Consider the following 13,497-nt stretch of genomic DNA (forward strand, 5'->3'; position numbering starts at 1 on the left):
ATTGGTTTCGGTTGTGTAGTAGTTCTCTTCCAGACGTTGCCATTCGCCTTTGTTTTTCCTGCTCACATCGTGGTATTGTTCGAGTTGGAAAGGAACGGTGGTGGTTTTTCAAAGAGAGAAAAAAACCTGCTAGAAAATGAAGGAATAGCAGGAAAGTGTTGATTCTTCTGGAGCCGTCTACTGGGAATGTTGGTGTGTTGATTCTTCGGTTTTATTTCTGTGGTTGCATATCTTCTGACCAACATGCAGTTCATTGAAGATTCGCGTATTTCTGCTTGCCAGGCCTCTGAGAGCTTGCAGTGTTTCATCCAGCGTGTGTAGTAGGCTAGTTGTGAGTACGTTTTTGTTTTTTTATGCCTTTTTGTGTCTCTGTTGTAGCTCACCTCAAGTTGTATGGTGATATATTGCTAGTGATAAAAAAACGATTTTTGTGTGTTTGATTTCGTTTTTGCTGTTGGTAGATGTTAAACCTGACAAACGCCATATTTGTTATAGTTATTAAACACATGAAAATTCTCTCTCTCTCTCTCTCTCTCTCTCTCTCTCTCTCTCTCTCTCTCTCTATCTCTCTATCTTCTATCTCTATCTCTATCTCTATCTCTATCTCTATCTCTCTCTCTCTCTCTCTCTCTCTCTCTCTCTCTCTCTCTCTCTCTCTCTCTCTCTCTCTCTCTCTTTTGTTCTTTCTTTCTTGCTTTCGTGCTTTCTTTGTTTTCTTTTTTTTTCTTCTAGTAAAACGAACCAGATTACAAAACATACGGAGGGGCTTATCACTAGCGAGGGGTGTGTCAGAAACAGGGGGACAGGAGCACGTGTTGAGTTATTTGTCAGAGAAAAGCAAGGGTGTTTACTCTTTCACAACCCATGCAAACTCGCTAGAAAATCGTCAATTATCTTTGTTCAGTCAGATCTCTTGTTTAATTTGTAATAAAAGTTACTTTTTTGTAGTTTTTGTTTTTAATCTTGTGCACTACATATATATCTGGAATTGAAATCCGTCTTTTGCCTGTAAGATAAAACCGTTTTTTAAGGTAGATGCACACATGTTGTCAGCCTGAGGAACTTCTCAGGAATGGTTCTGGAGTTTCCTTTCCAAATTGCTATGTTTCCTGCTTGCTTGACTACTAGTACCCCCTGGAATTGCATGCTTTTCGTGTATTGAACGTTGTATGGCTTTGAGATGTAACACTGCTTTTTGTCGATATGCATATGATTTGATCTTTAAAGAAAATAATAGTAGTAATATGTTTAATGAGTCATTTGTATTTTTAGTCGAATTCAACATTGTGTCCAGTTTTAAATATGATCTTTGATGGATGAACTAACATGCTAAGAAAGTAGATTGCAGGCATCTGAAGTTTAGTCAGATCAGTTTCATGTTCATCCGCGTTTATGTATGTATGAAAGTTTAATCGTCTTAGAATTCCAATGCAGATTTTTTTGGTACGCGACTAAGGATAAGGGTAAGGATAAGAATAAGACTACTCAACATTGCTGAGAAATATTACATTTGTGACCCTCCACCCCGAATTGAGTCGCATGTTACCTTTGCATGATTTTCATATTTTTACATTTTCACAAAGAGTTTTTTATGCTCTATCCAGTGGTGAAAACCGTTTTAGAAAAGAGCGAAAACTGTTTGAGTTATAACCCTGCGACTAAGGTGACCCTTGCACTGTTACCAGACACTCCCCGGACTTATATTAAGCCTAGCGCAAAACCACGCGAGGTGACATGCGACTCATTTCGTGGTGGAGGGTCACATTTAAAAGAGTTCAGATTATTTAAAGGAGTTTTGAAGCATGTAAAATAGGTTCTGATGGAAAATAGTCAGTGAGAAATTGGAACAAAATGTGTATAAGTACCTCATATAGTTTCTTGTTCTTACAACATACGTGTAATTTTCAACAGAGTCTATCTCTTTAAGTAACAGAAGTGTAAATCCCAGAAATATCAGAGTAGCGTTGGAACAAGAGTTAATTCTTACTCGTTGGATACTATCGTTGCACTAAAACAACACCATTTACAATGATTACAATTTTCATTTTTGTTAGTGTTTTATATTTCTGTGTGTGTCCATCTACTTGCCTGTGTGAATACCGTATATAACGTGCGTTTGTCCGTGTGTCCAGTGCTGACGGCACTGCTACGTTGACCACCACTGTCCCTGACACCATCACATCCTGGGTCACTTCGGCCTTCGCCATCAACCCGACCACTGGTCTGGGTGTCGCCCCTACTGCTGCTAAGGTAACCATGGCTTTCTTTTCAGCTATGGGTGGTTTGTCCTTGTTACGGTTGTCTTTGTTGGTGTGTGTGTGTGTGTATGTGTGTGTGTGTGTATGTGTGTGTGCGTGCATGTGTGTATGTGTGTGTGCGTGCATGTGTGTGTGTGTGCGGGGGGGGGGGGATATGCGTGCGTGTGTGTGTATGTGTGTGTGTGTGTGTGCTTCTTTTGCTCTAGTTTTTGTTTATCCAAATCTGTCATGCATCTTGTTCATCAGCATACAGACCGTGGTTATCGTTATCCTTCCACATGATGATGATATCGTAGCTATCATGCCCTTACAATCACCGTTATCACCCTCGTCATTGTAGGTAGTTAGCCAGGGTTTCGGTGGCTGAATATCAAATCTTCATGTATAAATCGCAAGAAAATATGTCAACAGAAGTTTGTATTTTCATTGTATCGTTTACTAGTTTTTTCCATCATCAGTGGAGCATTCGTCATCGCAGTCACCCGTTTCTTGATTTAATGAACACGAGTACATATATGTCTCTATTACTTTCATATTTCGTTGATAGAGAACTGCAATTTTTTGGTTGGTCCCGTTAAGTCTGCCCTTAATTGAGCCCGAAGTCGTCTTCACGAAGACTTCGCAAATTCTCTTTACCAAAAATTCAGTGACAAAGCTTCGTGCAGACAGCTTCCTGAAGTAGACTTCACGAATTCGACTTTGCACAGTTTATTTTAGGCTTTAGCGGACAATTTGCTTTTTGTGTGCAGCTGAGAGTCTTCAGACCATTCTTCGTGACCTTGAACCTGCCCTACTCAGTGGTCCGCGGCGAGCAGGTCGTCATTCAGGCCATCGTCTTCAACTACTTGCCGACAGACCAAGATGTGAGTCGTATAACGGATACAAACAGAACAAAAAGTTTTTAAAAAATGAGTCCAGCCATGCAATCGTAAAACGGGTGCAAAAAAAGAAAAGAAAAGAAAGACGCTTCCAAAAAACCATGCATGTGGCTCGTATGCCTTATGCTTGCATTTAGAAAATTACGTAATTGTTCGGGCACTTCTATTTTTTATTTTTTATACATTTTGAACTTTGTCCAGAGACGTGCTCGGGAAAAGATTTCACACCTCACATGCACCCTTGTGATTGTTCTGCACAATTTCGATTTGATGTACAGGTCCGTGTGAGCATGGCCCAGTCTCAGGATTACTTCAACCTGGTGCATGACGCAAACGGACAGGAGGACTTACGTCACGCGGACCAGGTCCAGAACGTCAAGGTACGTTGCACTTATGACGTCACAAGTTTTGCTATCGTTAAACATGCCATTGATTGTTTTAATTTGTCTGTGTGCTCTATTCTGTTGTTGTTGTTGTTGTTGTTGTTGTTGTTGTTGTTGTTGTTGTCTCATTTACCCTCGTTTAATTTGAAGGTCACGTCGGAGTCAAATTCGGGTAAGATGGGAAATTATTATGTATTTTCTACACCTTAAACTTTTTGTTTTGTTTTTGCAAAGCGCACTAAGACTGCTATTTTGTGTTGCATAATGGTATGCAATATTGTGTTTATTGTCATAATTGTTGTTGTTGTTGTTGTTGTCTCATTTACCCTCGTTTAATTTGAAGGTCACGTCGGAGTCAAATTCGGGTAAGATGGGAAATTATTATGTATTTTCTACACCTTAAACTTTTTGTTTTGTTTTTGCAAAACGCACTAAGACTGCTATTTTGTGTTGCATAATGGTATGCAATATTGTGTTTATTGTCATAATTACTCCCAGGTGCCTGCCGGTGAGGGCAAGTCCGTGTTCTTCCCCATTGTACCCGCCAGGCTGGGCAACGTGGAGGCGGTAGTTTCCGCTCAGTCCACTCAGGCCGCTGATGCTGTGCGTCGCCAGCTGCTGGTCGAGGTACATACTTGTTGTTGTTATGGTTGTGGTTGTTGTTGTTGTTGTTGTTGTTGTTGTTGTTGTTGTTGTTGTTGTTGTTGTTGTTGTTGTTGTTGTTGTTGTTGTTGTTGTTGTTGTTGTGGTTGTTGTTGTTGTTAAACGGTTGATTTGAAATCATCCATTTTATTTTTGAAAACAAATGTTGTCCGATTTTCTCAAAGCAGGGAGGTAATGCGATATAATATCATACTCTTGCCTTCCAAATGACATACTCTGAATAATACTAATTAAGCTCAACTGCATGTAAGCGTCAGGCTATGACATAAACTTACCTTCCAAATGACATCATTATTTTGAACAAAGCTAATTAAGCTGAACCTTATGCAAGCTTCGGGACATAATAGTTATACACTTACCTTCCCAGCATATACTTTGAAAACTATTAATTAAGCTGAACCTCGCGTAAACCTCGGTTAATGTTAGAATGATTCATGTGTGTGTGCATGGCGGAGGGTGTCCCGCTAATTAAGCTGAACCTCGCGTAAGCCTCGGTTAATGTTAGAATGATTCATGTGTGTGTGTGCAAAGCGGAGGGTGTCCCGCTAATTAAGCTGAACCTCGCGTAAGCCTCGGTTAATGTTAGAATGATTCATGTGTGTGTACAAGGCGGAGGGTGTCCCGCTACTTAAGCTGAACCTCGCGTAAGCCTCGTTTAATGTTAGAATGATTCATGTGTGTGTGCAAGGCGGATGGTGTCCTGCTAATTAAGCTGAACCTCGCGTAAACCTCGGTTAATGTTAGAATGATTCATGTGTGTGTGTGTGCATGGCGGAGGGCGTCCCGCTAATTAAGCTGAACCTCGCGTAATCATGTGTGTGTGTGTGCATGGCGGAGGGCGTCCCGCTAATTAAGCTGAACCTCGCGTAAACCTCGGTTAATGTTAGAATGATTCATGTGTGTGTGTGCATGGCGGAGGGCGTCCCGCTAATTAAGCTGAACCTCGCGTAAGCCTCGGTTAATGTTAGAATGATTCATGTGTGTGTGCAAGGCGGAGGGTGTCCCCAAGGAGTTCGGTGTGTCCGTGCTGGTTGACCTGAAGAACACCACCACCTTCACCAAGACCGTCCCCATCTCTCTGCCTCCCAACGTGGTGGTGGACTCCTCCAGGGCACGAGTCACTGCTATTGGTACGTTCAGGTTTTATTAATGCTGTCAGCGTTCTCGATGATTGAAAAATTGTGAGTAAATGTTGCATTTTTTTAAGTGCCGTACGCACTTTTTTTCTACCACTGACGCGAACCAGTTTTTGTTGTGCGCCAACCAAAAGAAATTGCTCTTACACGTAGTCAGCTCAACTCCTGGCTGGTTTTTTCCGAGAACATGCCCCTAATGGTTTTACCGTGAGGGCGTTAAACATTACTTATCATCATCCTGGCTGTACTTTTTCAGTCTCAACACTCACATGATTCTAAGCGTTTCTCTGGACTGGACAATACACAACTTAATGCACAAATTGCTGGTTATTTTAGCTTGAACTTAAAAACAATTCTCATCTTGAAGTGTTTAGTTGAAGGGTTATCATCTTTCCTGGGTGCGGGAATAATGGCAGCGGGATCCGCCTTACTGATGAAAATGTGAATGTTACCACAACATGAAGGGGAGCGAATAGTGACGTGAATAATACAGTAGGAGTGCAGGCAGTATTGTGGTGGTGAGTGTGCTGCAGGGCTGGACCTAGTGCATGAGAGGGAGGGGCTTCAATAATGAAGCAGGGGTACAGGGGCTGCATAGTCAGAGGGGAGCTTTTCACCCCCTCCCCCCACCTCCCTCAGATGCTGTTGAAATTCAGAATTTAAAAGGGGTATTTTGAGTCTCTCCTTCAGAAAAAAAGGGTACATTTTCCGGGTAAGGGGGAAGGGTTCGTGCGTACGTGTTTGTATGTATGTGTGGTTCTATGTACTACGCAAATTGCCTTGGTGCAGTATGATTTAAGGGCAGGTGGGCCAGTGCACTATGTTTTTTTTATTTGAATGTTTTATTTTGTTTGAATGTTATTTTATGAAAGAAATGAATAAACAATGACAAATGATAGTCACTTTTTGTATTTTGGGTTGCTGGTTTTTGTTTTACGCGACAAAAACAGTCAAATACAGACAAAAGTGGAGTACAGGGGGGATATGATATTTCAGCAGATATGATTGTCACACTTCTAATTATTGTTATATTTTATCTTTCTGGGTATGCTCTAGGGGATTACGAAGCAGATTTTGATTATTATATTTATATTTGGAGTTAGGGACATTTCTTTGTTACAACCGTCAAACTTTAGGGTAACCCCCGCAAAATTATTTTTTGAAATAATCTGGTTATGACTGTAATACATTGGCAACAAAATCCTTTCGTAATCCCCCAGAATGTTATATTCTGCACAAACTGCACAAAAAATTATTGCTCTAGCTAAATTACAGCCAGAGAAATCGTAACCCCCAAGATGCAACTGCCGCAAAAATGGCTGAAATGAGAAAAACGACGTTGAAGATAGAACTATTCAAATATTGTGTTCATTGATTAGCTATACATATAACACTTTTGACAAAAACACAGACACACATGCATGTTAGGTAGGCCTATGTTATGAAACCATTATCTGCCAAAATATCAAAAAAAGTTTTTTGAACAATTTGATCAATTTTGCACTGGCCCACCTGCTGCCCTTAAATATGTTTGGGGCTTCAGGAAAAAAACTCTACTCTAGTCAATCGTTGTATCACAAGATTTTAGCCCAGAAGTCATTATGAGCAATGTCTACTTGAGAAGAGAGAAGATAGATACACCAAGCATGTAAGAGCACGTGTATAAGCTTTGCTTGTTGTGCTCCATTTGTTGAATTGATTGACTGCGGCATTGTTATCTGTTCTAAATAAATTGGTAGAACCAACAAAAGAAGGTAACAGAGGCTTGTTTTGTGCAGGTGACCTGATGGGCCCAACTGTCAACGGACTGGACAGTCTGCTCAAGATGCCCACCGGATGTGGGGAGCAGAACATGCTCGGCATGGCCCCGGATGTCTTCGTCTCCGCCTACCTGAAAGCCACCAATCAGCTGTCAGGAGACATCGCTGAGAAGGCCATCCGCTTCATGGAACATGGTATTTCATTGGCTGCTTGTTTTTTTATGGTCTATGGTTGTGATGATGATGATGATGATGAGGAGGAGGAGGAGGAGGAGGAGGAGGAGGTGGCCAAAGACATGTTTTGTTTAACATGTATTTCTGTACATTACCATGGTCTAGTTCGAAAAGATTGTAATTTGAAAATGCAGTAATTCATACTTTACATGTGTGTGACAGGTTACCAGAGAGAACTGACATACCAACACAAAGATGGATCCTTCAGTGCTTTTGGCGACAGGGATCCGTCAGGAAGCATGTGGTAAGTCCTCTTACAACACAACAAATATTGGTGGACATGTGCACGCTTGAACTTACTGATACACAAACGCGAACATACACTCAGCAATCCACCAGGTCATACTTTTTGTTACATTTAGTCAAGTCTTGATTTAAGATTATTATTCACAAACCCAATATAGAGACACAGACAGATGCACACACAAACACACACACACACACACACACACACACACACACACACACACACACACACACACACACACACACACACACACACCAGGGGCGGACGAGGGGGGGGGTTTCTGGGGTTTCCGGAAACCCCCCTCCCCCCAGCCAAAAAATGAAAATATTTGTGTGTGTTTTTTTGGGTTGAGATTCAATTTTTCGGGTCTTAATCAGTGACAAAATCTGCTGCCTGAAACTGGTAATGATTATCCTCAGAATGCACCAGATTGCACCATTTTGCATCCTTTTTTTCAAAATTTTCCGGGGGGGCATGCCCCCGGACCTCCCTAGCAAGCTAGGCGCTTCGCGCCGTCAGCTCGGCGCTTCGCGCCTTCACACCCATATCTTCACAATATACTTTTGGAAACCCCCCCCCCCCCATAAAATGAACTGATCCGCCCCTGCACACACACACACACACACGCACACACACACACACACATATACGCACGCACGCACGCACACACACTCTCTCTCTCACACACACACACACATACACACACTCTCTCTCTCTCACACACATGCACGCACACATGCACGCACGCACGCACACACACACACACACACACACACACACACACACACACACACACACACACACTCCTCTGTACACCCGCATGCACTAAGCCAGTAAGTAAATCAAACCATCAGTCATGCTGTCTCTGTGTGAATCGATTTATCTACCTACCTACATATTTCTTTTTTGAGTTAGTGAATGAATCGTTGCTTCAGCCAGTGTTTCATCACTCTTCTCTAGGCTGACAGCGTTCGTAGCCAAGACGTTCCACCAGGCCAAACCCTACATCTTCATCGACGATGATGTCATCTCGAAATCCATTGACTGGATGCTAGCCAAACAGAAACCAGATGGCTCCTTCCCAGAACCTGGCCGTGTCATCCATAAAAACATGCAGGTAGGATTTTATTGTATTTACCTGTGCTCTGAGAAGGTGATTTGATTTCTCAAAAGGTATTATCTTGACATGCATTTTCGAACGGGTAACCAGAAGCCGTGTTTGGACAAAAAGGGGTAGTGTGTTCTTAAGTAAATTATTCTTAGTTTGCACAAACGAATCGAGGACAAGGAAATGAGTCAGTGAAGTAATCAATCATTTTAATATGATGATTTGAATTGACAACCTTGCGTTTGATAGTCGTAGAGCCGAAGTTAAACCCAAGTGATTGAAATATACCTCGTAGTCTCCTCCTCGCAGACAGAATGTGTGCTATTTGTGTGGTCAGGGCAATCCAGAAATAAAACGTGATAAAATCACGAAACGTTGCGGGTTCAGTACATTTACGATAGATACTTTAATTATTTGGAAATGTTCCTTGAGGATATGAGGAGTATGGCGTTGTAGTGAACATTTTAAGACGATTAATTTCATGATTTCGTAATAAAATATCTGATTGTTCTTTTGCGGATGGTTATATAAATCTGAGTATACCATTTTGATCAATATGTAGCACGTGTGATAATGATTCTACAGGGAGGTGCCAGCAACGGGACAGGTCTCACGGCCTTCGTGCTCATCGCTCTGCTGGAGAACAACGATCTGCAAGGAGTGAGTGACAAGTGTTGGTTTTATTTATAGACGTCAAGGTGGTATAGCATAAACTGCATATTACAGACGACACCTCAAACGCCACAACCCCCCCCCCCCCCCCCCCCCCCGTGCCCTCAAATCCCTCATTTTGCTTGAAAAATTGCTTGGCTTGAGCACACATAGTCATTCAAACAAAACAAAACAACAGTGCTCACTGCATTTCTCTAACACACACACACACACACACACACACACACACACACACACACACACACATACACACACACACACACACACACACACACACACACACACACACATTCACTCCACATTATACCGCGTTTACATCCACCATGCAAATATGGATACACCTTAACCCTTATCAAATAGCAGATGCACTACATAATTTACGTTATAAAGTAAGTTGACCTTTTTCTGTTCCTCGCCCGACAGAGCGTCAGCCAGAGGGTATCGACAGCCACTACCGAGGCCATCAAGTACCTGAAGGGGAAGCTGCCCACAGTCACGGACGACTACATTTTGGCCATGACCGTCTACGCCCTCACTCTGGCCGGAGACACTGGCGCTGCTTCTTCTTTCTCCACGCTGGTCAGCCACGCTGTTGTTAAAGGTGAGTGTGTGCGGGTGGTTGGGGGGGGGGGGGGGGGGGGTGAGTGGCGTGAGGGTCGAAGGGGTGAGTTGGGAAATGGAGTTGGATTTAGCAAGAGGTAGGCGTTCCTAAGACAAAGTCGGGTTTGTGTGTGTGTATGTATGTGTGTGTGTGTGTGTGTGTGTGTGTGTGTGTGTGTGTGTGTGTGTGTGTGTGTGTGTGTGTGTGTGTGTGTGTGTGTGTGTGTGTGTGTGTGTGTGTGTGTGTGTGTGTGTGTGTGTGTGTGTTTTGCCAACTGTAACATTCTTTTCACTGGCAGCGTTTTTATTGTGTTTGGTACTTTCATAGTTATCGTGATTAATGTGCAACAAAAATGAATCAAAGCATTTTGCCACAAGCTAATTCCAAGCTTACTTTTCTTTTTGAACAGATGGCTTGAGATACTGGCACAAGGTCACAACAAAGCCTACGTCCACCAGCCGTTACTGGCATTCTCCTGCCGCCGTCTCCTCCGACGTGGAGATGACGGCATACGCTCTGCTGACGTACGCTGCAAAGAACGACTTCATCGGTGGCCTTGACGTCATGAAATGGGTGGCTTCGAAGCGTAATCCTCACGGCGGTTATGCTTCCACTCAGGTTTGTGGTGTGTGTGTGTGTACACGTGTGTGTGTGTGTGTGTGTGTGTGTTTCGCGTGGATGTGTACCTGTACTTATAGGCCACATATGTGACCCTCCACCACGAAATGAGTCGCATGTCACCTCGCGCGGTTCTGCGCTAGGCAATATAAGTCCGGGGAGTGTCTGGTAACAGTGTGAGGGTCACCTTAGTCACAGGCTTATAACTCAGTTTTCTGTCTTTTCTAAAACGGTTTTCACCACTGGATAGAGCATAAAAAACTCTTTAGGAAAATATAAAAAATATGAAAATCATGCAACGGTGACATGCGACTCATTCCGTAGTGGAGGGTCACATATTGTTTTGAAGTGAAAGTTTGCCGTAGTAATACATTAGTTGGAGGGTGTCCTTTAAACTCGACATTGCATTCTAACCGTCTGTAAATTTTATGTTTTACTCCATTTTGTTTAGATGTAATACAGTTTTAAGTTATGACGCAGAACATTCTGTCCTTACTATGATTAAATCTTTCCAGCTGATATGCCGTAGTCGTTAAGCCCTTTGACATCTATTTATGGAGCCCACAGTGATGTATCTTAGGCTTCAAATTCTGCTCAAGTCAATCGTGATACTACATGATTTTTGACTAGAGTCCTGTATTGGCAGTGTCTGATTGAGGCACTCTAGTTCTATGTAACGGTGAAGGAAAGTTGAATATAATATAATATAATTCTGATTCTAGGGATATTTTCTCCTCTTATCTGCTGGTTGTCGCCAGAAAAGAAGCCTTTACCAAGTTAAATATAGCCTATAACCCACACCCGACCTGAAATCGTGTTTACTGACGTTACCTCGTTTCAACTGCCTGGCTTTGTCAGAATTCAGTGACACAAACTTGGCGCTTAGTTTGTAATGCTAAACAAACTATACAATTTACAAAATAATAAGGAGATTCATTCCGCGTAACTCTCACTTTCTCTGTTGCACTTGTCCTATGTATTTAGAGCGCGTACTTCCCTTTGTTTCTCAGATCATACAATTTACAGGGGTAAAAGTAACACCCTGTATTTTACTATGTTACAGGACACCGTCCTAGCCCTCCAGGCTCTGTCCGAGTTTGCCCGTCTGGCCTACTCCAAGAGTTTCAACATCGAGGTGTCCGTCACCGCCGCCTCCTTCGCCAAGCGATTCTCCGTCAACCAGAACAACGCCCTCGTTCTGCAGAGTGCTGATGTGCGTGTTTCAGTAGATTTACCATAGATATTTTAATTGTTAAAAGAATAACTTGAAATCAGTAGAAATTGATTGTTACTGATTTTCTGCAAGGTGCCGCTATTATCAAATCCATGCATTCATATGCTGCGACCGAATTATCTTCATGTCCCAGTGTAGCATAACCAGTTTTATTTTGTTTAGAAACATTACACAAATTAGAACTATTCCGAAAATTAAAACCATTCCCAATATTAAAACCAGTACTACATTAGAACCATTGACAATGACAATTACTGTTTTTAATTGTATTTAACGAGGGTACCAGAATGTGCATGGATTTGTAGTTTTGCATCTGGCCCTCGCAATAAAGGACTAATCTACTAAAAATAAACAAAAAAACATTCCTAGAATTAGAAACATTCCCAAAATTAGAACCATTCCCCAAATAAGAAACATTCCCCAAATGATATTAGCTTTCACTGACTTTCAATTTTATTTTATTTCCAGCTGCCGTCTGTTCCTAGTTCCGTCACTGTGTCTGCTACAGGCTCCGGCATTGCCCTTGTGGAGGTAAGCACATTTACCTGTAGGCATATCCTTCTGTCTTGGGAGACAACGGATTGTGCACACTGGTTCTTTTGCAGCTTCAGCTATGGCTGAGGTCAATGCGGGAATGACATTCCTTGTGGGCAGAATATACCTGCGCAGTTTCAGCGGCACAGACGACGCACGGCCTATTATTTATGCCGCGATAGGGATTATGACGAGTACTTGGCCTGTTTTCCTTTCATGCAACTTGTAGCGGGCTGGGATAATCTGCAGTGCGCCGTCGGTCCTGCTGAAGTTACAAATGTGAGCGGAGCCCTTTACTGCACTGAGTGCATGTATACTGTGACGAGGGTCTGTCTGATTGTTCTTTTCTTAATCGACTCTTTGTCTCGGTATACTTAGCGATCGTCTTTTCAAACTCGGTAGAGGCCTTTCTGCCTCCACTCTGATCGTTCTGAGGCACATTTACCAGCTACAAAAGCATAGATGGTCTACTCAGCACAAATGAAACACTTACTCTCAGTTTTGTTTCTTTGATTTCCAACAGACAATGTGTAGTTTGTCCCAACAAATTTGTGTAGGTGTTTTTTTCTTCTTTTTTGTGTGTGTGAGAGCTGTGATTAAAAAGTGTGGTTTTCTGTGAATCTCCAGATCGGTGTGTTCTTCAACGTTGAAGCGGAAGTGGAGGAACCGACCTTTGAGGTCAAGGTCAACCTGGTCAAGGACACTCTGAACCTGCTTGAAATTGAAACTTGCGCCAAGTGAGTTTGTCACATCTCTGTATATGTACCACAGTAAAGGGACCGTTTTTTCCTAGTAGCAATCGTTCCTGCATCAGGATAGCTGTATGCCTTGGACTTTGTCGTCAAATGTAAGATGCTAACTGTCGTCGCTTTGACCAATGACTGTATTTCTTCATATATATTGTAAACGGACAAAGGGTGCATTCGATCGATTGACAAAGAGAAGTTATTCCAGCTCTCTTTGAAATTTTGAATGTCGGCGTATCACTTGTTTGTTCTTGCCATAGTTCTGTCACGAACAGCTTCACTTTACCAAAAGGCAACCAAAAGGGGCGTACCATGTCATAGGGAACGAATAGATAAAAACGGAAAACGAGAAAGGAACACAGAAAAAGAAAGGGGAACACACAAAACTCAAAAGGGAACACACAAAACGGAAAAGGTGACAGAAA

At 42.3% G+C, this 13,497-nt stretch overlaps 1 protein-coding gene across 1 annotated transcript in view; it reads left to right on the forward strand.

Annotated features, from left to right (window-relative positions):
• The window catches only part of LOC138968796 (CD109 antigen-like), a gene marked incomplete in the record, with an annotated part of 51,623 nt that overhangs the window by 34,415 nt on the left and 3,711 nt on the right, over nucleotides 1-13,497 (forward strand). Inside the window, 14 exon segments of the mRNA XM_070341440.1 lie at nucleotides 2,133-2,250; nucleotides 3,008-3,121; nucleotides 3,415-3,516; nucleotides 4,018-4,146; nucleotides 5,174-5,312; nucleotides 7,097-7,273; nucleotides 7,475-7,556; nucleotides 8,520-8,676; nucleotides 9,253-9,327; nucleotides 9,763-9,940; nucleotides 10,350-10,558; nucleotides 11,622-11,771; nucleotides 12,261-12,323; nucleotides 12,954-13,063. Coding sequence (XP_070197541.1) covers nucleotides 2,133-2,250; nucleotides 3,008-3,121; nucleotides 3,415-3,516; nucleotides 4,018-4,146; nucleotides 5,174-5,312; nucleotides 7,097-7,273; nucleotides 7,475-7,556; nucleotides 8,520-8,676; nucleotides 9,253-9,327; nucleotides 9,763-9,940; nucleotides 10,350-10,558; nucleotides 11,622-11,771; nucleotides 12,261-12,323; nucleotides 12,954-13,063 — 1,803 coding nt within the window.

Source organism: Littorina saxatilis, linkage group LG6, assembly GCF_037325665.1.
Source record: "Littorina saxatilis isolate snail1 linkage group LG6, US_GU_Lsax_2.0, whole genome shotgun sequence".
In the NCBI taxonomy this organism is placed as follows: Eukaryota; Metazoa; Mollusca; class Gastropoda; order Littorinimorpha; family Littorinidae; genus Littorina; species Littorina saxatilis.